Genomic DNA, 24,707 nt, shown 5'->3' with positions numbered 1-24,707 from the left:
TGTCCAATTAGATGTAATTACTTTTTTTTAAAAAAAAAAATTTCTAATAAGCTAGCATCTGGTTAGAGGTCATATGTGGAAGATGATGATGATGATGTCAGGAGTTAGGTTTAGCTAGATTTTGGTTATATTTTGTTTTGGGTTAGGGGCAATTTTACCTTTAAACCCTTCTCTTACAGAGATCTGGTATCTTTTTAATCAACCATTATTCCTCCGTCTTCAACTTCAAATGACTTAATTAAAATGGTTTTGGAACGTTACGTTATACTATCTAAGGAAACTAAAGAAACACAACGTTTATTAATTGGGCAGATTTGAGCCGTTCAATCGTTGAATTGAGTGTAGCAATCGATCTGCGTTTTTTTAGCTATCTTGATTTTAGCTTCTAAATGCTCATATCAAAGCTTCATTTCTTTCATAGGATCAACTTGTTAAACATTGAACGATTTATACTTTCTGTTCTAATTAGAGGACAATGAATAAAATCATGCCGATTTTTTAGTGAAATTATTAGACATTTAAAATCCCTGAACTTGTGTACGGTGGAAGTAGGTGGTGACTTAATAGGTGACTGCGTGATGAGATGCTTTTGGTGAGAAGAAGATGATGAAGGAAATTAAACTGATGGTCGTATTTAGTGGCCTACCTAAGCCTCCTTGACTTGTGTTCCGATCGACTCCATCTTAATTATACTTGCTTTTGAAAAATAAAATCCTTTTTATTTAGTTCCAAGCCATTTCTCTTTAGTTAACTTCCACATGCATATTTGCATATGCAGTACCATGCACCAATCGCCCAGCTTTTTTCCAAGAGTTTGGTTGCCCAATTTCCTATTCCGTCTCCCTCATATATAGTAACTATATACTCGTCTCGTTCTATTTATAAGACAGCCAGAGAAGATATTTTTTTTATTTATACAGTACTGAGAAATTTTTTTTTCATAGATATACAATGTTACCCCTTATTTATTATTATGTTGATTTTATTTATGAGGTATAATATATATTAAATAAGAATAAAATGAGAAATTTATTAAATTTTAAATGAGAGTTAATGAAATTTAAGATTTTTTTTTATTTATGTGAAACATACTGGAAGTACCTTATAAATAGGATCAGGAGTATATAATTCAACCCATCTACTTCTCCATTAAAATTTCATCAACTTTAATTAGCCTCTAGGTTAACCCGATCCCCTCATTCTAACTGAAAATGACTTTTTTTTTTTTTTTTGATCTGATAACTGAAAATGACTTTAAAGCCAGACCTTTTAAAACACTTTATTGCATTTAATCTCGTCATAATTAGCATTGCTCTACTGACATTAAGGCTGAACCCGCTGCTCATCCCTTCATCTATACTCCTTTTGACTCAAAATATAAACTAAATTTTATCTATTATGTTTATTAAGAAACTAATTAAAATCAATTTAAAACAATAAATATGTAAGACATATATTTATTTTTTCTAATACACCCTTATTAATAAAGAGAATAAGTAAAAAAATATAATAAATAAATTAAAGAGAAGAGAGAATATGTGGGGGATAAAATTAAAAAAATCGCATTAAATGTTTGGATAAAAGTAAATGTTATCTTATTAAAAAAATAACTCTTTTAAGAAAGTTTAGTTTATATTTTGAACCGGAGAAAGTATTATTGTGCATAATGTATTTGGATTCAAGGTCCCGTGTGCTACAAGTTCGGAGAATTTGTGAATCCCTCCTTATTCTAAAACTTTTCAAGGTCTGTCTCACGGCATCCAAGTTGAAAGAAATAAATTGAACAAGTACAGCCATTTCTTATTGGGATGTACTATTAAACCAAAATTAGAATCATCTGCTGAGAATAATGATAGAGCAATTTATAAATGTCTCCGTAGTGGATTTGATTTTAATTTGGTAGAAAGTTTCTTGTTTGAAAATTTAATTAGTACTCCCTCCGTTTCTTATTATAAGAGACATTTGATGCTTATGGCATGTTCCTATATATAAGAGACACTTACAAGTTGTCTCTACTTTTTTGTGTTGATTTACTATTTTACCCATATTTATTATCTCCAACTCACACTCTTCCTCCCTCCCACTTCTCTTTTTTAATAATTTAATTATTCTCTCTCATGCTCTCTCTTCTTATTAATGAGGGCATTTTTGGAAAAAAGTTATACTTTTTATATATTAATTGTTCTTAACTAATTTTAACTGTTTTTTTGATCAACGTACTTCGGTTATTTGTCTCTTATAATAAGGAACGGAGGAAGTAACTAAGAAGTACCTGATATGTTTTTATATATAAAAAGTACTGATACCAGATTTCATATATAGAAAGTATTAACACGCAAATTCAAGTATTTGACAAATAAAAGTAATTATAAAAGATTATATCATTATTTAAATTTGACATAAACAAAAATGAATAATGTGGTGATGGTTCTCGTATCTATCAGCTGCCTGCCAAGTTCTTCCAATCGTTTAATCTAAAAATCTGTTGGCAATGGACATTCGTACTGGTATGTTTTTGGGCAGGCTGAAGTTCGTACTTAACACTACCTTAGCTTTTTAATATAATAATATAAGATTTTATTTGATTTTATTTTAGTTTTAAATATAAAATTTAATCTATTTTATCTCTCTTATTTATACTTTTTTTTTTAAGATAGTCTTTCTAATAATAGTAGTTTTAACCAATATATTTAATTAGTAAGGATATTTAAAAAAAACAATACCTATTTATTACAAATAACTAACTTAATTTATTTTTTTAATCTCTTCAAATTAATCAACTAACTGCTATAATTAGCACCAGAAGTCATCATATTCACCGTACAAGGGCAGCAACGAAATGACGACATTGTCCTTGACCAAAATACGAGAGGAAAATGACGTTTGCATTCTAGTGATATCTCCACCCGGCAACGCCTTATCGCAAGGATTACAAATGCCACTGGAGGTGAAGAAAATTACATCATTGACCCGCCAACGGCCTAGGCCAGGCCCAATCAATCACGACGCTGCTTTTTCTTATGACCCGCCGCAGTGTTTCCTTCGTAAATTTTTGGGGTGTGTTTGGATGAAACCAAACCGTAGTTTGGAAAAATGATTTTAGAGAATAGATTCTAGAAAGAATATATTTTATGAAAAAGTGATTTTGAGAAGTGAGAGTATTTGGATAGTTGTTATCAGAAGCACTTTTTATATATACAAATTACTAAAAAAAAGACATAAGTTAATATGATAATTACAAAAAAAATATATTTTATGATATATTTTAATTTGAAGGAATAAAATTGTTAATAATATATTTTTTATTAACATAATTAATAATACATAAAATAATATAATTAATAATTAATTAATATGTATATATATTTATAAAATATAAGATCAAATATGTTTATAAAAAAATATGTTTATAAAAAAAATAACAAGATACATATCCTATAGGCTCTCACACTCTCTCTCTTTTCTCCAAAAGCAAAAAAATTTTGCTTTTTCCAAAACCATGGTTTTGGTTTTTGGGTGGGTGTTTGGGTGATTCATTCCCCAAACCATGGTTTGGGGTGTCACCCAAACACACCATACTTGACTATAATTGTCCCGCTTACACCTAACCATATTGTTTGAAAAAGAAAACCCTTAGGTGAATACCAGAAGGACGATGCACCAAATCTTATAGGACAATGCTGTATAAGCATTTTAGAGATCCTCCTCTTAAAACCTCAGCCAAGATGTAATTTTCTTTGGGCACCACAAGATCTTATAAACATATCTAACATCTTGTATGTTTAAAATTTAACAGCGGGAATAAATTTAGTGGAAGAGATTAGTCCCTAACAGTATGGTGAACTAATGTTTAAATCTCCGTTAGATGAGATATTCACGTTTAATGCAAGATAATGCTTCAAACAAAATTAACTCTAATAGAGAGATATATGTGCCTAACAAAAAAAAATCAATAGTTAAAGATATATAAAAACTAAATTTTTTTCTGGAATAAAAACAAAGCTTAAACTTATTTGCTTATGTTTACTGCAATTAATTCTTTAATCAAATCCCAGCATTTAAATTTTATCATAAATGATATAATTATAACCATCATATTTAAGTCAAGGGAGAAATAAAGATAAAAAACTTGAGTATTAAGATTTAATTGGAGAATTAATTACTATATTTTATAAATTGTAAAAATTGCAAATCATTTTCCAAATTTGCCAAATATTTAAAAAAAAAAAAACAAGACACACAAACTCACATCCAGAGCATGTCAAATTACTAAGACTGGAGCATGTAATGAAAAAGGGGTAGCATTAAGTGGGGAGGATAGTGATTAAGTTCAATCCTCACCACTAAAGTCCTCAGTAAATACACTCCTACCCCACCTCACTGCACGGATCCCCAAGCGGACGCTTTGCCTTTTTACAATTTTCTCAAACTTCATGTTCTCAAATCTCAAGCCTAATTTTGTGGACTTGAGTATTTGTACCTTTTCCGTTTCTTACCTTAGGTATTGAATGGAAGCTTGTGCATTTCAGGTTTAATATTTTATTAAGTAATTTTTAATATTTAAATTTATTTCTTTTAATTGAGAGTTAAAGAAGGACTGAGAGAGAAGAAAAGGGGAGAGAATCAAATCCTAATTTCCACCCAATTTATCGGCTTTTCTCGCCCCATGAATGCTGCTTGCTTCCCTAGAAACTTCAAATTACGCCTAATCCCAGAATTTAAAGAGATCCAAGGAACTCATATCATTGTCACCACTCTTGGTCTTGGACATAGCAGAGCACCATTCTGAAATCTCAATTGTCAATGGCAGGCACCTGAGTTTTGTTAGTCATTAATTGTTTGTTGATAAGTTTGCTATGCGTCATCATCATCCGCACGCATCTACACATTTTACTAATCCAAAAATCATATTCCCAAACTGGAACTGGAATTAAATTGCAGGGCAAGTTGCCAAGTTGAAAGATCTCAAAAATCTTCCATCGATTTCTTTTTCCTTTCTCTTCATTTTCTGTTCGTTTCCCAAGAAAATAGGAAGAAGAAGGAAAGAGCAGCTGCCTTCAGATGTCGAGTGGCAGTATCTTCGGTATCAGAATTTAGAGGTTGGAGCGACCAGCCAGAAGAAAGATCAACAAATAAAATTTCTGTCCTCCTTTAGATGACGGTGAGGCATATTTACAGGCAAAAATAAGAAAACAAGCTACCAGGAAGAAAGATGAAAATGAAAAAGATCTCACTATCTTTCTTTTCTATCTCTCTGTTTTTTTGTTTCTCCCAACGAAGCCATATCCTAGCAAAAGTCTTCAGAGGAAGGAGAGCCCAGGAGGTCGTGGATGTCACGCGCGTCGTCGTCGTCATGGTCGAGGCCGAGACGGAGCGCTTCGAGGACGCGCTCGAAGACGAAGACGTGACAGGGAATTCGAAGCACGCCTGGCTGCTCGTACCCGTACTCCTGCGCCGATTTGTTCAGAAGCTTCACGAAGATCGGGTGGTTCAGAAGCTCCGCGCTGACCACGAATCTCTCCATCTCATCACCTACGTAGACCGGCACGTGACCTTCCGGCACCGTATGCGATCGCCGAAGCTTGGAAGACGCCACCAATCGGAATGACTGTGACAGGCGCGGCCGCCGGTGGCGCGACTCGGATCGGAGCAGACTGTACTGAGACGAATCAGCGACTCGAGCGAGCCGGCGAATCAACTGCTTCATCTTCTCAAAGTTGGGAGCCAGGAGGAACCGGCGGGTGAGGAAAATCAACAGCAGGAGACAGTGGAGAGAGAAAGGAATGTATGGAATTGGCGAGAGAGAGGAGAATTGAGAAAGTGTGGTAGGTGTAAGAGGAAAGAGAAGTTGTGATGAGTATATGTATATATAAAAGACGGAGAGGGGGACTGTGCAGTTGGAGGGCAGTGAGAGAGGGGAGAGAGAGTCATGGCGATGCTGAGAGGAAGTTTGAGAGGTACAGGGAAGCGTACTTGGCAGGTACAATTCATTTTACAATTAAATTATTATTTAAATAATAAAATGGGATAAAACAATGAGCAAATCACATTTAATGGCCCAGCTTATTATACCATATTGCATTAATGTACGATATCATTAAACTTTAAATTAAATACTTATTTATTTAATTATCTCCTCTATTGGGAAATATTAGTGGCAGCCATTTGGATGTATTTTTATCATCTTAGGGCGATTTTACATTTTTAATATCTCTAATTTACAACTACTACTATGTTTTATTTTTGTTATATATAAGTCATTTATAAAAAAAATTATTTTAAATATAAGTCATTTATGTAGTAATCAATAAAATTAGAATTTTTCTAATTTTATCCATACCGAATATAATAAAAAAAATGTGGGTACATCATTTTTTTAATCCTCTTTCTTTAAGGGGGAAGTGAGAAAATTTTTATTAATTTAGTGCATCCCCTGATAAGTGAGCATGAACACAAGTGACTCATACATAGAACAGAATGATAATCATATTTTTTATGTAGTTAAATACTATATAACACCTCAAATATTTATTTATAACACATGTTAAAAGAATTTTTGATACATTCAATGTTCAAAAATAGTTTTTCAGTACCACAACATATACTAGAGTAATTTGTTTTTTTATATCCAGTCTTCTAAGTTATTTTTCTAATAACATTCATGTTCCAAGTTTAGAGTGCTTATTATTACTATGGAAAATATTTTAAGAATAAAATTGTGTCAAAAAATACTTTACAATATTAAGTGCTGCTAAAAAAATATTTTAAATTCTTAAATACATTAAAAACTAATTTAAAACATTGAATACCACTAAATTTTTTTTTAGAATACTGGTTTTTACATATCTTCTTCATATCACCTCGATTAATCAAATTATTGAAATTTATATAAAAAGTGAATAATTATTCGTGAATTTATTGATAGGCAAAGAGAACAAACCTAGAACTTTCCTTCAGGTCAAACAAGATTTTTTCTGCACAAAGTGATGATGTATTGGGAAATTTGGATTTTGCATTATTTTATTTTGGCCTTTTTTGTTGCTGGCTTTACATGGCGGTTTTGGAAGTTACCCTTGAAATGTGTGTGAGTGGGAGATATGTGGATGTCAGAACATTTATCACCGTTCAAATATTAGTAATATTTTTTTCAATTTGAAGGAAAATTTTGGATAGAATCAAAGATATTATATAGGTGGCATGCTCTCTTTCACCCCCTTTTCACGGTCCAATTAACTCTACAACATTTGTTATGCCTCACAAATATTGTTCCTTTCTTGTAACTTAGCTGTTATCTTCTCTCAAATAATAAAAATATAAAAATTATATTTAAGAAGTTTTTTTTTGGTTGGACTCAGGGTATCTATCACTAGTCACTGTAAACTTTTAAAAGAAGTTTTAGTGCTAATCACGAGATACTATTCACATATACCTCTAGAGTATACATTTAATTGTTATCTTTTCTCAAATAATAAAAATACAAAAATTATATTCGAAAAGTTTACATTTTTTTTTGTTGAACCTCATTACCGTTAGTTGCAGTGACTAATCCTCTTACACTGTAGATTTTTTAAAGAGATTTTATTACTAGTCATGAGACCTTTTCCATTAACATTGCTAGAGTATATATACATGTATTTTATTTATTAATATAAAATTTATTTTGATAGAAATGTTGGGAAATATTTATTGATTTTTTTTGTACTTGGTTGGTTTCTGTTTAATGCTCTAATATTTTTTTATGGCAAAAAAAAAACGGAGGGATAATTTTCCAATTTTCAGAATTACATCAAATTTGGTTATGTCTTCTCGTTATGGTTAAAAGCCATTTAGTGATATATGGTTAAAATCACATCAAATACAACAACGTTGCATTTAGGATTTTCTTTTTCATTTTATCAAATCTTGAATGGGAAAATGAAACCATCTAGAAGTTTGATTAGGTCAAATTATCATTAGGAGGCAGATTAATTAATTCTTACAGCATTGGCCCAAATTAAATTTTTTTTAAAAAGAAATCTATGTTTCGTGTCAACATTTAGAAATCCAAGGATCAGCAATGCTGAATATCTAATATATATGTTATTGTCCTTCTCTTTTGGTTGATTAATAACATAATTTTAGCAATTAATCATTCGTTGCTGGATAAGCCATGCTAATTTGTTAAATAAATAAATATATTCATCCTACGTATTAAGTTGACTTTCCACTCACAAATTCATCCTGTATAATTTTAGCGTTCACATTGCAATCTAACGTCTATACATTTCATAAAACAATATTTTTTTTTATAAATACTACGAGTATATCATTTTATTATCTTATTAATCACTTTCACTTTGAATTTTGAATATCATCAAGCTTTGATTTAATAAGTGGGCGTGCACACGCACATATTCTCTCTCGGATCCTATATGCTTCTAAGATGCTTCTGATAAAATTAAAGAGTAATGTACCCAAAAAAAAAAATTACGGTGCAATTAAATTGATAATATCGTTTTAAAAACAATAAATTTATCAATTTATTCTCATTCAATGTTTCATTTTCAAAAACGCTCATTTCTTTTATATGCAATCTCTTATTCTAATTATAGAAAAATGTTAAAAGGATAAAATTAAAAAAAAAGTAGTTAATAATTCATATTTTCGTGTAAAATGACTTATAAAATGGACAATCAATTTTTTTCGAAGGTCATAACTTATAAGACGAAAGGGAATGTATAAGTTAAAAGAAATTTAAATTTTATTTATTTACATTTTAATAATAATTTTATAAAATATTAAATTTATATCATATAAATTGTAACAATCCACTGGTTGAAATTTATGGAGGAAAATGTAGTGAAAAATAAATGTGGAGGGGCGAGCTTCCAAATAAATTAATGCATTCCGGAACAACGAATTGCAAATCAAATTAGTAGTATAAGTTTTTTTTTCCTTATCATGAGGCATGCAAATAATCACTGTCATATTTGCTAAACTATGTGCTACGCCTTTGTTTTTTCAGGGATTTGGATCACTTCTTTGTCTTTTCTCTCTTTTTCTTTCTCCTCATTCCATCATTAATATTATTATTGAATTACCATGGTAAGATCAAAACCATAGTTTCAGAAGTGTTTTTATGGTATACGAAATAAATATGTGAAAAAGTTTATCTCGATTTACGAAAAAGTACTTCTAAAAAGTGCTTATTGGGCTTCCCAAACACTCTGATTGAGATATACTAATTTATAGAACTATGATTATAAAATTAGACAATAGAAAGATAAATAAATTTAATTTTTAAAAATTTAACCTCAACAGGCCATAACTATAAATTATCTAAAAATAGGGGGAAAATATAATACTCCTCCGGTCCTTAATATAAGACCTAATTGTTGAGTTAGTTTTGGTTTTAAATATAAGACTCATTTCTCATATTTATCAATTTTCTCTAAATTACCCTTATGGATACTCTCTCAACTATAATCAAGTAGAAGAGGAAGATGGGGTATTAAGAAAGATGATTATGGTATTTTAGAAAAAACGTGTCACATTTCATATAATTAACTAACTTATCTAACTTCCTTAATCTAATCAAATTAGTTAAATAGGTCTTATATTAAAGACCAGAAGAGTAGTTGTATAAAATATTAAATCCCAACCCATTCATATTTTTTAATTCAACGATAGGGTTGTAACGAAGAGAAAAAAGAAAAAGGAAAAAGAGAATCCGAATCCCTCTTTCAGTTAAGAGATCTCTAAACAAAAGCTGCTCCAACACCAATATTTCATCTTTTTTTTATTAATGTTTATTTGAAAGACAAATAAATAAGAACATAGAAAGTAAGGCATTATTTCGGCTGGATCGGTTTATAAGAAATACTGCGTTCGATCCTTAATATAAGATTTCGTTTGATTTTTATTTTGGTCATAAATATAAGATCTCAATCTACTTTGTCTTTCATATTATGTAATTTTTTTTCAAGGTAGTCTTTCTCATAAAGGTAGTTCTAGCCAATATAGTTGATTAGCAATGATATTTAAGAAAGACAACATATATTCATTACAAATAATTAATTTAACTTATTTATTTAATCTTCTCAAATTAGTTAACTAGATCTTATAATTAAGACTGAAGGCAGTATATAATTTGTTTTGCACAACGTAAGGAAAACAATTAAAAAGAATGATTGAAGAAATTGAAAAAAAGGTAATAAAAGAGAAGAAGGAGAATTAGGGGGTGGAAAAGGCGTAGAAATATGGAAGTCCGTAGTCCGTTGCAGTACAGTTCCGTGACCGTGAGCAAGGATGTCCGTTTCAGATTTCCTCAACGTCCCTTCCCTTGTCCTTTTCTCTCCCACCCAAACCCACTTCTTCTCTCTCTTTTTAGCTTCCTTCACTTTCCCCCGTAACTTTCACGCGCCCTTCATCCAATCCTCGCATCTCATTTCGCAAAATTCAGAGAAGGTAACATTTAGGAGAGTATGTAGATAAAAATCAAATTATAATTTTAAAAATAATTTTACTATATAAGAAATAAATATGCAGAAAATTTATCTTGATTTATAAAAATTATTTTTAATAATATCCAAACACCTTTTTAGACGGTTTAGATCAGATTTAAACGATTTATATCCAATGTATTTGGATGGTCATCACAGCAAATTTCTTTTTCTTCCCTTTCACTTCAAAGATTTTTGATGACGTATATTTTAAGTTTGTCACGGACGGATTGAAATTTCCAAGTTCAAAATATCCAATCATGTGGAATTGACAAATACATCCAACCATTGACCTCCGCACTCTGTTTAATGTATAAAGATTCATGACCCATTTTCATAATGTAAACTTTTAGAATTTTGTTTAAATCATACAAAATTTTATTTATTTTCATAATATAAAAATATTTTTTGTGAAATTTAGCAAAACATATATAGAAATGATTCGTGTAAATTTACGTTTTTTATTTGTTAAGAATTTGTTGTTAACTTTGAAAATGATAAAAATATTTGGATTAATATAATTTTTGGTGCCCCAAGTTTGTTCTCATTTTAGTTTTGATCTTTCAAGTTTCAAACCATGGGTTTTGATGTCTAAATTTTTATTGAATTATAAGGACCAATATTTTAAATGAAGAAAAACTTAATAGACCGAAATTTATGATTTGAAACTTGAGGGATCAAAACTAAAATAAGAGTAAACTTGAAGGACCAAGTTTTGTATTAACCCAAAATATTTGCACAATATTAACAAATATTTATGAACAAGTTCATACAATTATTTTTTAATATAGCTATTTAATCGTGTTAAATTCGAGTAGCCATTTAATCGTGCTAAATTCGAGTATTATGATGCTCAATTAAATGTAGCTCTTTCTGCATTTACATTAACTCTCTTTCAAGATCTCATCTTTAAGCAGCCAAATCCCTTCTGCTAGGATTAGTATATTCATGTAACTATTTATTATTAATTTATTTCCTCCATGCTAAGATTGATTGATATCTTTTGGCAGGATATTCTCATAAAATTATGTTAATTTACTTCAGCGTTTCACATAGCTTTTCATTAAAAAAATAATTATTATGAGGTATAATTATATAAAATTCGAGCATAACTTCCTAATCATTTCCATCTCAAATCATGAGGACACAAACGCGTAAAATAATTAATAGTGCATGCCTTTGTTTATTGTGCTGGAAATACTTGAGAAATAAGCAACGAGGATAAGATACAACTGTGCAAATTGTCAGATACGGACTGACTACGAATACTACCTCCTGTCCTAATTATAAGACCCCGTTGACTAATTTGAGGAGATTAAGGAAAAAATTAAATTAGTTATTGTAATAAATATGTATAGTCTTTCCTAAAATATCCTTACTAATCAACTATATTAGTTAGGACTATGATTACTAGAAGGACTATCTTAGAAAAAGATGCATAAATATAAGAGACAAAGTGGATTGAGGTTTTATATTTAGGACCAAATAAAAGTTAAATAGGGTCTTATATTAAGGATCGGAGGTAGTATTAAAATAAAGTTAAAGAATAAAATTCGATTAGAATTGGGAAAAAGTGACGTGGGAGAGTGATGGCTTGGCACTGGCAGTGATGGCTGAGGGGGAGTGATTCATTGGCGGCACCGCCATTTGCCTCTTCAACTTGGATGCTTCCCTAATTCTAACATAATCTTATTTTAAATAAAGGCAAATAAAAAAGAGAGAAAAGTTGGAGTGCTTTTGTGAGATTAATAAAGTATGCTGAGGGATATAAATAATCCTCTTATCATACTTATAAGCTATTTTCAATGTTTTATAACTGAAAAAAAAATTAAAATTCATTAACTATCATTTAAAATTCAATATTTTTTAACTTTATGCCTATTATATATATATATTATATCTCATATAAACAAAATCAACATAATAATAAATGAAAGGTAAATTAGATATTATTTAAAAATTCTTAAATGTATGAGTATGATGCTGAAAAGAAGAAGGCGACTTGGTGATGAGAGGCGTCGCCCACGTTAAAACTGAATCTGTGTCTCTTCATGAGACATCACTTCTACTCCAAACGGCCAGTCGGCTACTCGAATGTTTGCCACGCCTTCTCACCTTCTTCCCTTACAGTGCGTATGGTATGAAAGATTTGGAAAGAATGGAAAGGAGGAGAAGGGATTTTATTAATTTTTCTTTGTTTGACAAGATAAAAATTTTAGGAGGGGAGGAAAATTTTTTTAACAATTTCTCTCCTCTCCCTTCATAAGCCTCCCTACCAAAATTGAGAGAATTTGGAGGGGGAAAAAATATTTTGTCTAGTATTGATTAATACGCTAATATTATTTTTTTTAATAATCCCATGTTACCCTTCTATCCTTACCAAAAGGAAATCGTAAACCCCGTGTTTGTTATCAGCCGCAGCCTCCATCTCTACTCTCTTGAACTCAGCTTATCTGGCAGCTTCTCTGTCTTTTCTCAATTTGTCTCTTTTTCTTTCTTGGTGCATGGCAGGTTTGCGTCTTCTCTTTGAATCTGTTTGAAAGAAAATTATCAATCTTTGAAAAATATTCTAGATTTTTGGCTCAATAATCATGCCAGTCTTCCAACAATTCTAAGGAATTTAATTTGATGTTTGTCGTCCATCTCGTTTTTCAAAATGATGTTTGTCAATCTTTGAAAAATATTTAAACTCAAATATAGAATATGGAAACCGTAAACATTTCTTTTCAACTACTCTTCCGGTTCTTTTTATAAGGCAAAGAGAGAAAGTTTTTTTTTTGTTTTATTTATAAGTCACTTCATTAAATTTTCAGTATGAACGTACTATTTTGTTCTTTATTTATTATGGTATAGGTAGTTATCTTTTTTGAAATGTGTATATATTAAATATGGGTAAAGTTAGAAAATTGTTATATTTTAATGGAGAGTTAATACATTTTAAGGTTTTTCTTGATCTGTGTAAAATATATTGAAAGTGCCTCATAAATAGGACCAAAAGAGTGTATATTGCATTTAAGGGAGATGTTTTGGAACAATTCCAAGGAATTTAATTTGTTTGTCCCGATATGATTATTAATTTCTCTAGGTGACAGATGCAATGCAAGAGAAAGAAAACAATCAAGAAAACAATCAGTATAATTTTAGATGTAAAACCAATTATAGTTATTAATTATGTATTATCATTGTATTTATTTAATTTTGTTAATTATAAAAATTTAATCTTATATATTAAATGTTATTTATGATTGTATTTTATTAATTACTTTATAAAGTTCGTAAAAGGCAACATAAATAATATAAAGGTAAAGTTGTCCATACAAAAATATTTTTCCTCCCCTCTTTTTTAAACCAAATAAGGTAACATTAAAATTCTTTCCTTCCCTCTCCCCATATTAATCTAAACAAGATAATATTAAAACCCTCATTTTCCTTTCATCTCTTTTCCTTCCATTAAAATCTTTCTCCTCTCATTTTTTTTATTGAGCCAAACACATTCTTAAGGGCGGTTTGTTGTGAAGAATCAATTTTGAAGGTAAGAAAGAAAAGGCCAGGGGAAAATTATGACCCCTCATATTCTCGGTACTCTCTTCTACTTTTTTTATAAGAAATATTTGATCAAATCACATTAAAACATTAGTAAAAATTAGTTAAAAAATAATAATATATAAAAATTATAAGTTCCTTCTCAAAACCACCCTTATTTATGGGGTAAGAGATTAAGAGAGAGAATATAAAATCACTAAAATAAAAAATTAACGTCTAAAAAATAAGACACTAAATATATTGAATATCAAAATAAACAATTAATGAAGGCAAAATATGAAACTAATCAAGAAAATTTAAGACATCTTGTAAATTTTTTTTTTTATAAATAGGAACAATATAGAGGTAGTGATTGTTTCTTATAAAAAGAGATGGAAAGAGTATGCAAAGAATTTTTTTATGGGAAAATTTATGTCTGGTAATTGATAATGATAAGATATAGAAAAGAAAGAAGATTAAATGACCATAATGAGGATTTTTTTTTTGGCTAGGCACAAGTAATATCTTCTTATTGGAAGCATTAAATGTGAGTACATTTCTTAATAGAGATTCGTACTTTCGTTTATTAAGTTGTAAGAGACTGGTTTTTTTTACTAAACCTAATTCTCATTGGTAACAAAGAGTAATTTTTGATGCATAAGGGAACACATTATGCTACCCTTTATTTTAGGCTACCTGCTCTCCTCCTCCTCCTCCCAACTTGTTTCCTCCCCTTCTAATTTTTAAATCATTAGATCCAAATCTGATCTTATATAAAATTATTATCTACGTACAAAATTACAAAACAAAAAAAATAAATAAATTCAAACTGCTAAAATTTGAGATGAATAGTTTAAAATTGGATTAAAAAATAAAATCTAAACCATTCAAATATTAATCTTATCATTAACGGAAAAAAACCGGAGAGAAGAAGATGGGTAGAAAAAAGGAGGAGAGATCCTTTCCCGTATGGAAATAAATGTTCGGAGGGCATAATTGAACTTAGACCTTTCTAATTCAATGAGGTATTTGGTCCCACCTGACAAAAAATAAATTTCCAGTCCTCCCCCCCCCCCAAACCTCCACTTTCAATTTTAGTTTCATCGTTTCATCTTTAAACTTTATTTATTTTCAGCATGGTTTCTGAATTTTTAAAAAGAAAGGGTCGAATTGAAACAACGTATTAAAAGAAGGCCCTACGGAAGATGCCGAAAATATTCCCACATACATGCGTTGACAAAAAAAAAGGGCACATAAAAGAAAATAAAGCGGTATCACCGTTTGATACTACCTCCAGCCCTTAATATAAAACTTTTTTATTTTTATTTTTGTCCTAAATATAAGATTCTTATCTATTTTGTCTCTCATATTTATATATATATTTTCTAAAATAGTCATTCTAACAATGGTAGTTTTAACCAATACACTTGATTAGTAAGTATATTTTAGAAAAACACCACCTATTTATTACAAATAACTAACTCAACTTAATATGAGAGACAAAATGGATTAGAGTCTTATATTTAAGATAAAAATAAAACTCAAATAAGATTTTATATTAAGGACTGGAGGTAGTAAGAGTTTAATAGGCAAAGCCATGGAGAAAGCAACAGGAATTGTTTTCTTGTGAGACATAAATTTTATTAATTGGGTTTTATTGGCAAGCGGCTTCAATGCTTTCTGTTGCCTTTGCTTTTTCATTCAATTCTTTTTTGTTTAATCCAATAATTTTTAATTTATTCGTTTTTCATGCCTTCAAGAATTGGCCAAAACTTATCCATATATTTGTATGTCCACATTTCATTATCATCATAATTATATTATTCTTCATCCATCATGCAAGCATGCATGTTTCGGTCAAAAAAATCATAATATATATGTGACGGCTCATTTTGATAAATTATCAAATGCAGACACCATCACAAAAAAGAAAAATGGATTAGTTGAACGAAATGAAATGGCCAAAAGAAAGGAAACAAGAAGAAAATACAATGAAATATAGAAGCAAATAAAAAATATCTGGGTGTAAAATATATTTAAATTTAATCTCACAATTACAGAACTACCCTTGTAATTTTTTTCCCATAAAATTGCTCTTTTTTAAAAATAAAAACATACTCGTATATGAGTAAATTTAAAGTTCTTTTGTATAATATAAATGATTTTAGACAAATATAAATATGCATTTAAGATCCTTGAAGGAGGGATTTAATTTCAGTTATGAGTCGAAGGAAGCGATGCGCGTGGGGCAGGGCGAGAGTGGAGGGAAAATGAGCTGTCCTGAATTCCGTAGTGCCGTACGGTCGTGGCCGTACAGAGGACGTCCACACCGATCCACCCACTTCCCGAATCCTGACACGGCATTCTACTCGCCATTCCTCCTCAAGCCACCTCCTTCAAATATAAAACATAAGATATCACCGTTGTCAAATGCTAGATGTGCTGTACTCTTCTGGTTTTATTTATAGGATAGATAGAAAAGATATTTTTTAATCTTATTTACTTCTAATTATTATTGTGTTAACTTTATTTACATAAAGTATGATATGTATTAAATAAGAATAAAAATAAAAGTTATTAAGTTTTGAATAAGAATTAATGAAATTTAAGATTTTTTTTTGTTTCAATGAAACATGCTTGACAGGCCTTTTGAATAGGACTAAGAGGAGTATTATATAAATATTTTATTATTCAGGTTTCCCCTAATAATTGTTATTATTTTTTTTTCTGCGCACAATTTTTTTATACTGAAACACTAAATGGGAGCATTATTTTTTAATATAACTACCTGATATATAAAACTATTGAATCACATTCAAGCATTATTTAACCTTTCATTGATAATATTAACATTCATTACAATTTGAAACGTTGTCTCTAAGTTGTTATAGCTAATTTTTTGGGATTAACGCCAATAAATCATGACAATGATCACTATTAAATATATTTTTCTATTTGATAAAAAGATATAGTTGTATTTTTTATTAATTATTTTGTTGCTAGTTATTCTCAATTAAATTTGATAATATTTGAATTTGACTTAACATGCTAAATATCAGATATTAATATAAAACATTAACGAACGTGAAGATTGATATTTATATTCATTCTTTTTGAGCAAAAAATCACGAATTTTCTAATATGAAATGATGATTGTGTGCAAAATAATAAGTAATTCAACTAAAAATTATAAAATTACCTTACATTAATTAGATTTTTTTGGGGAAAAACTATTTGTCCTTACAATGCACCTTATTAATTACACTTACAAATACAGTTTTTTCCAAATAAGTTTGATCACATAAATCTTATTTTATTTTATGTTCAAATTTCACCTTTGACGGATCTTTTAGACAGATTTTCGTCCTTAATAAAAGATGTCCGTTGATGGATACCAAAATATTCTTAATTGTGATGTGACTTGAATGGGGTAAAAGATCATCATGAAATGATGAAATGAGCGCGTTCTAGAAAGAAATATTGAGAAAAAAAAGGGGTCCATTGATGTAAGCCAAAATATGCTTAAACATAATTAATGGAATTAAATTAAATAAAAGATGGATCAGCAGGTAATGCGGGGATAAGCACAGAATATTATTATATAATTACGTTTTCACATGAAATAATTGTAATAATTATAATAATCCTCTCATGTCAGTTTCATAGTCAAAATCAAAGATGTCCACCATTAAATGAGAGGAGAAAAATCCAAATATATCAAAGATTAATTTGGCGTGTAATATATTTTTTTTAAAAAAATAAAAGGGCTAAAAAAGATAAAACAGAAGAAACGATTAAGTCCAAAGTTGTTACTTGAATCGTCCAACCGTACGTACATGTATGACCCACCATTGAATTTCCGGTTCTTTCCATGTGGTTAACTACTGCTTCATCTTTTAATAAACTTATGGACGACGATTTTAATATATTTTCTAAACAAATTTATTATTTTATTATTTTTTGAGGAGTATATTACACTAACGGCACCTAAATTTTAGTTAATATACTCTAATACCCCCACACCAAAAACAAAAACTCCAAACACTTCCCCCATCCATGCCCTGTTTGGTTTGAACTATGGAATATCCTTTTTCAATTCTCCTTCCAGGCCTAATGCAGTATTCTTCTGGTTCTTAATATAGAATCTAATTGTTAAGTTAATTTTAGTCCTAAATATAAAGCCTATTTATTATATTTATCAATTATTTCTAAATTACCTCTACGGATATTCTCTTAACTATAATCAAATATATGATTATGATATTTTGAAAAAAATATGTCATATTTTTTTATAATTAACTAATTTACTTAACTTCTTTAATCTAATTAAATTAGTTAAATATGTTTTATATTAAGGATCGGATGAGTAATAGTTTGAAAATATAAATAAGTATTTAAAAGTAAATGTCTGTTCTTATTTTATATATTCATTTAGGGACGAGAGCACAAATCATCTGTTTATTTTACTGAATTTATGGTTTCTGCGGTGTTTCTATGGAGTAGAGTGAAAAAAAAGTCATTTAAATTTAAGTTCTCAAATAAATAAATCATGTGATACAAATCAAAAGGAAATTGCCAGCATTTAAAAAGAAAAGATCTATATTAATACCCTTATAATATAATGGCATAAAAATTTCTTTACATGTGAAAAGTTGTGAATTCGATTTCATTTATAACTCTATGGTCCTCCCCACCACTTGCCCATTTAATGCCATGCAAAGGTTGGTTTTACTCATAAAAACTACCATCAACAACAACAACACCCAACTATTTTGTTTAGATTTTAAAAATATAATAAAAATCTCCTGATGCCTAGAGTGGAAATAAGGAGTCAGCTAATAATGTTGTTAAGATTTGAAACATTTTAATTTTTTTAAAAAATAAAATTTATTTTTCAGTGTATGTGGTCATTATAATTGATTAGCATTTATAATTACGCTACGATGTTGACTAAAAATAGTTTTCTTAAATGTCCATACGTGACTGACTTGCCGTGTAAAACATGCCATTATATATTGCTGAGAGGTTTTGTCAATTATTTTCTGGCCTCCAAGAAAATAAAACAAAAAGAAAAGAAGATTCAAGCAGCTCGGTGTGTGTATTGAAAGTGGTTTCGTGTAAGATAATTATAAAATGATGATAGAGCAGTGTGAGGGAGAATAAAATAGAATTTGGTCAAAGTCTAAGCATTGACTTGGAAATTTGAATACTGATAATTGATGTACGTGAAATGGTATGCCTGAGCCATTTCCAGGAAAGTAGAAATCAATACCACGTTCATTCATATACGCATGCGCACATCAGTTTCCAGTTTCTTCGTTCAACTTTCCGGGAAATTAATGAATCCATTCAAATATTCAACACTTAGAATTGATTATGTTCCTTCCTCGTTTGTTATTTCCATTGTCCTTTTCGTTCCTATTACTACTTCTGGTCCTAATTATAAGAGCCAGTTGACTAATTTGAGGAGATTAAGGAAATAAGTTGAGTTGGTTATTTGTTCTAAATAGGTGTTGTCTTTCCTAAAATATCCTTACTGATCAAGTGTATTGATTAGAACTATAATTATTAGAAGGACTATCTTAAAAAAAATTAATTAAATATTAAAGACAAATGGATTAGAATTTTATATTTAGGACCAAAATAAAAATCAAACAGGATTTTATATTAAGAACCGGAGATAGTACTATACATCTTGTCCATGCTGCTTTCTACCAACAATAATAAAACCAGGAGGCTTTACAATATAATGCAATTTCATCTTTCACACGGCGACATTGCATTTAAATCATCTCCATCGTTCAATTATTGAATTGCATGTGTTGAATTTCAGATCATCCGTTTTTGGATCGAGATATGTAATGAAACTATATACATATTTGATTGAATTAAATAATTAATATTATATTGATTAGTATTTAATCTTTTTTTTTAACTAAATAAAAGATCAAGTTTGAAATTTTGATGCTGTCCAAATTCAAGATGTTTTGTTTGATTAAAATTTTATAAGTGGTTGAAAAATATTCTCAATGTTAATAACTTATCCGTCATCATTTAAAAGAAAAATAAGATAGAGAATATACTGCTACTATTTCATATCATGAATGAATACTCCCTCAAATACATTGGCTCTCTATCTCCCTCTCTCTTTCTTCTGCCTTTTTTTCCCCATATTCTCACTCTTGTGAGGTGGATCAGTTATGCCTAAACAGAATAAATAAAAAATATTTTGGTCTACTGTTCTAGAGGGGGAGAAATGTGTTAGTTTTAAGATAGAATTAGCAATAGTTTTTCACTTGAAGTTGACATCATTAAGACTTTTCTCTGTTTTTTTTTTTGCCATCCATTAAGATTTTGAATAAATGAAATATTTTTTTAGCCAATATTTGAATACACTCTTCAATGTCTCTTTTTCCCATGTTTGTTTTCCCAGTCCAATTAACCTCTATTTTTTTAAAAATGCCATCCCAATCCAATTTAATTAATCATTAGATTATAAAAATAAGAGTAATTCAAATAGTGGGTAGTTTGTGATAAAAATGGCTTGAATATCACATTCATCATATTGGATTAGAATTCATGTGTCAAGTAATTGCAATTTGAGAGGAAAGTTTTCTCATCGTATAATCAATTCTGTTGGTAATTAATTTTCCCACCTAAGTGATTTGCAATTTGTTTTTCGAGTTGCAAAATACTACCAAGAGTTGTAAATTAGGGCGGTTGGGCTTGATATCCACATATCAAGAGATAGGAAGCCAAATTAAATTTCTAGAATTGTTTTTTGGGTCAAGGGTGTAAATTTGTCTAGGAAAGTTTTATTATGAGTGGTGGGCATTAGGAAGTTTTTTTTTTTTTTTAGGTGTAAACTTATCTTGAAAGTTTGAAATCGTATCAATATTACTTCTTATCCTTAAAGATGTTAACAATTAATGTCACTATTTTAACGATCAACGTTAGTTTTTTAAACGATAGGATGACAATATTATAATGATTTTAAACTTTTAGAATAAATTTGCACACCCAAAAAAAAAAAAATTCAAGTGTCCACCACTCCCAAGCGAAAACTTCTAAAGTAAATTTGAATTTTAACACCCCTGTTTTTTTAAAAGCAAATTTCTCAATGTACGACGTGCTGCAATGATGCATGTTGAAACCTTAATAATGAGATCATAACAGAAGTGGGAAAAGGGCCTGAAACGAAATCCGTTTTACAGTTTGAAAAAGAAAACCTATGAATATATAAGCTGGAATGATGATGAAGGAGAAGTAGTGGCATGGAATGGTTGACAAATGTTGCAGAAAGCCTTATTGGACACCATGATAGTTTTGTACGAAGCACCCTTATATACGCGAGACAACCAAAAAGTGAAGAGAGGCAAACTTGGATGATTTGCAGGGCAATCTTTGAAAATTATGGTGTATCTCTTTAATTTGTTGGACAATATCAAAATGCACTTTCTTGTTTTGGTACAAAAATGATGCACTTTCTTTTTGACCCTCCCCTCCATAATTTCTTGGGCAATCTTTGAAATTTGTGGCATCTCTCAATGTTGAGAACATCGATCGAAATGCACTGTTTTCTTAAACACTGTTCCTTGAAAGTTGAAAAATTTCACTTTTTGAATTTGAATATTTTAAATTGAGATTTTCTCGATTAAGTGTGATATAAGGGAATTAAATGGGGATTTACCTTTTTTTTTTCTTTCAAAAAACAAGTATTTAATTTTAAGTCCTCCTCAACACCGTTGGATTACAATCATAATGACTAATAACTTCCAATTGAAACTTAATTTGAGAAGCTCAATTTTTTAAAATAAAAAGTCTATTATATTATATGAAAAAAATAAAGTATAGATAGATGATCATACATAAGATAACAGCACACACCAGACACCAATTTATGAAAAAGTTCACAAGACACAAGTTCTTCAAACCCTCTAAGCAGCAACCAAATCAAAGCCTCCAATAACTCAAGAGATAAAATCCTATAACAATCAGTCTCTAAGAGTAAAACTGTGGCTACACATCAAGACGAAAAGACTTCTTGTAGTGGACAATTAAAAAGATCAATTAAGGAGATTCAAATACTGCTTTTGCATTATATTTGGAATGGAATGATGACGAGGCAGGACAGGATGCTCCATTATGCCTCATATTCTTTTTTAAAATATTGTCACTTATTTGCCTTTTAATTTTGTACTAGTTTTAGTAGTGAAATTTGTGGGTATTTTATTATCTGATATTCTCCTCGTCCCATCATGAAATAGTGAAATCTAGTAACAAAAGAAGATATTTCCCCACACAAGAAATACAAAAACAATCAGGGAGTTATTGTTCTTCTAAAAGGTTAAAGGAGACGCGAAGCCCAATTGCTCAAGAATAAACAAAAGCCCGGCTACTGCATGGATTAAAGCTCATTTGTTTGAGATGAGGCCATGGAAGCCCAAACATGTACGAACCCTCTGTTGACTTAAAGAGGCCCAAAATAACAAGCGTTTTTATTTTGGGCCAAAGCATCTAATCTAGCCCAGATATTTGTCGAGTTGGGCCGTGAAAATAAAATCGAGGAAAGAGTAACGGTGCGTTTAGGAGATAACCGCAGAAGTCAGAACATGCTTCCTCTTCTTCCTCTGGACTCCGGAGTTTAATGGTGCTAGGGTTTAGAAGTTGGAGTGACCGTTATTATTGTTCCTTGCTTTGCCCTACTTAGACTTTCAAGGGAATGCAGAGCACTCTCTAACTTATTCAAAATAAATTTCTCCTATCAAGGATTTCTTCTATACCCCTCTTCGTTCTGCTTCTTCGTTCTCCGAATCGCTTCGTGCCTTCGTCGGAATTCCACATAACTTTGGAGATTATATTCTACATCACAAATCAGTTATTTCATTGGTTTCCTCTGTTGTTTATTTTCTGACAGCCGATTTATTCTTTTGGGACCTCGCTGAAGAATTTGAAGAATTCTAATATGTTGGCTTGTAATCCTGCTAACAAGCTATCTTTCAATCGATTCATTAGTAATGGCGATTTGGTTATTGTTTATGAGAGGCATGACACCATGAAGCCTGTGACGGTGTCTGAAAATTCTGTCCTCCAGAATCGTTTCGGAGTTTTCAAACATTCCGACTGGATAGGAAAGCCTTTTGGTTCCAAGGTGTTCAGTAACAAGGGTGGTTTTGTATACTTGTTGGCTCCTACTCCAGAGCTATGGACTCTTGTATTAAACCATAGGACTCAGATTCTCTATATTGCTGATATTAGCTTTGTGATCATGTACTTGGAGATTGTTCCTGGTTGCTTGGTTATGGAATCTGGAACTGGAAGTGGATCTTTGACCACTTCTCTTGCCAGGGCCGTTGCTCCTGCAGGACATGTCTATACGTTTGATTTCCATGAACAAAGAGCTGCCTCAGCTAGGTAACCAAAAAGATAATATTCAGATTCTTAATTCAGAAATTGCTCTCATCTTATTGGATACTTGGCGTATATGTTCTTATCTTTTACAGGTCCACTTGTTTGCTTTATTACCTTAGCTATGTGGTATGTTTCTTGAAACAAACAATTATATGCCTCTCTGCTAGTTGATCGAGCAACTCTGTTATTTTAACGGCACTTGCTTCTGTGAGAACTCCACAACACGATTTTAAAAAGCATTTGATGGTTACAGAGAGAGTCTGTCTGTGTGTGTGGGTGAGAGAGAGCGGAGAAATTTACATTACTATTCTTTGTTTTATACGGTTTAGATTGTGATAAATTTACAATTTTGGGTCATTTGTTAACCTGGTCCTGATCTCATTTTAGGGAAGATTTTGAGAGGACAGGTCTAAGCACCTTGATCAGTGTGAATGTGAGAGACATCCAGGGCGAGGGATTTCCTGATGAATTCGCTGGTTTAGCTGATGCTGTATTTCTCGATCTACCCCAACCTTGGCTAGCCATTCCTTCAGCTGCAAAAATGTTAAAACAGGATGGAACTCTGTGCTCATTCTCCCCATGTATTGAACAAGTACAACGATCATGCGAAACACTTCAAACCAGCTTCACAGGTACCTTTGTGTTCTTTCTTTTTCTTTCCTTCTTTTTGTGAGTGTGAGTGTAAAAGAATCTATTTAACTGGTATGCATTCTTTTGGCACATGCATAGATATAAGGACATTTGAGGTGCTCCTACGCACATATGAAATTCGGGAAGAGAGAATGGATGGGATTGCAGGAGAAGGGAACGTTGCCAATGGTTCTCTTCCCTGCAAGAGAAGGCAATGTTCTGATGGAAGCAATGTGCTTAGCAGTAGCAGTAGTGTTTCTACTGTTATGGCCAGGCCTAATGGTGAAGCAAGAGGTCACACAGGCTATTTGACATTTGCAAGACTCAAATGCCTCTCATGAGGAGTGCACAAGCGGCCATCCAATTTTGTACCAGATATGAAGCCCTGTATCTTTGACCTCCTTTTAATTTTAGCCTCAAGCCCTCAAGTAACAATGCTTTGTTCAATCTAATGTATTGCTTTTGGGAGAAAGTTCTGATAGATCCTTCTTGCAACCTACTTCCATACTAGTATAATAGCTAAAACTAATGCTTTGTTCAATCTAATGTATTGCTTTGGGAGAACGTTCTGATAGGTCCTTCTTGCAACCTACTTCCTTACTAGTATAATAGCTAAAATTAAGTGAAAGTAGCATCCATATGCCATACTGGTTTAGCTAGTTC

At 30.7% G+C, this 24,707-nt stretch overlaps 2 protein-coding genes across 2 annotated transcripts; one reads left to right on the top strand and one right to left on the bottom strand.

Moving 5' to 3' along the window:
* Positions 1–4,883: 4,883 nt before the first annotated feature.
* On the bottom strand, positions 4,884–5,853 carry LOC114716502 (auxin-responsive protein SAUR71-like). The gene has a single exon (XM_028901491.1). The coding sequence runs from the start codon at positions 5,705–5,707 to the stop codon at positions 5,288–5,290; it is 420 nt and encodes a 139-aa protein (XP_028757324.1). The 5' UTR covers positions 5,708–5,853; the 3' UTR covers positions 4,884–5,287.
* A 16,828-nt stretch (positions 5,854–22,681) lies between these two features.
* LOC114716500 (tRNA (adenine(58)-N(1))-methyltransferase catalytic subunit TRMT61A-like) lies at positions 22,682–24,590 on the top strand. The gene is made up of 3 exons (XM_028901489.1): positions 22,682–23,417; positions 23,802–24,046; positions 24,144–24,590. Exons 1-3 carry the CDS (start codon positions 22,969–22,971, stop codon positions 24,383–24,385), a joined length of 936 nt encoding a protein of 311 aa, XP_028757322.1. The 5' UTR covers positions 22,682–22,968; the 3' UTR covers positions 24,386–24,590.
* Positions 24,591–24,707: the final 117 nt, after the last annotated feature.

This window comes from Neltuma alba, unplaced genomic scaffold (assembly GCF_004799145.2).
Source record: "Neltuma alba isolate B1F8T4 unplaced genomic scaffold, ASM479914v2 tig00011673_pilon, whole genome shotgun sequence".
NCBI classification, from domain to species: Eukaryota; Viridiplantae; Streptophyta; class Magnoliopsida; order Fabales; family Fabaceae; genus Neltuma; species Neltuma alba.
The sequence above is the reverse complement of the archived record's forward strand: the minus strand, read 5'-3'. Positions and strand labels throughout refer to the sequence as shown.

Coding starts and splice junctions, on each gene's coding strand:
- LOC114716502 (XM_028901491.1), bottom strand. CDS start 5,707: ATGAAGCAGTTGATTCGCCGGCTCGCTCGAGTCGCTGATTCGTCTCAG.
- LOC114716500 (XM_028901489.1), top strand. CDS start 22,969: ATGTTGGCTTGTAATCCTGCTAACAAGCTATCTTTCAATCGATTCATT. Junction 23,418..23,801: donor CAAAGAGCTGCCTCAGCTAG/GTAACCAAAAAG, acceptor ATCTCATTTTAG/GGAAGATTTTGAGAGGACAG. Junction 24,047..24,143: donor ACTTCAAACCAGCTTCACAG/GTACCTTTGTGT, acceptor GCACATGCATAG/ATATAAGGACATTTGAGGTG.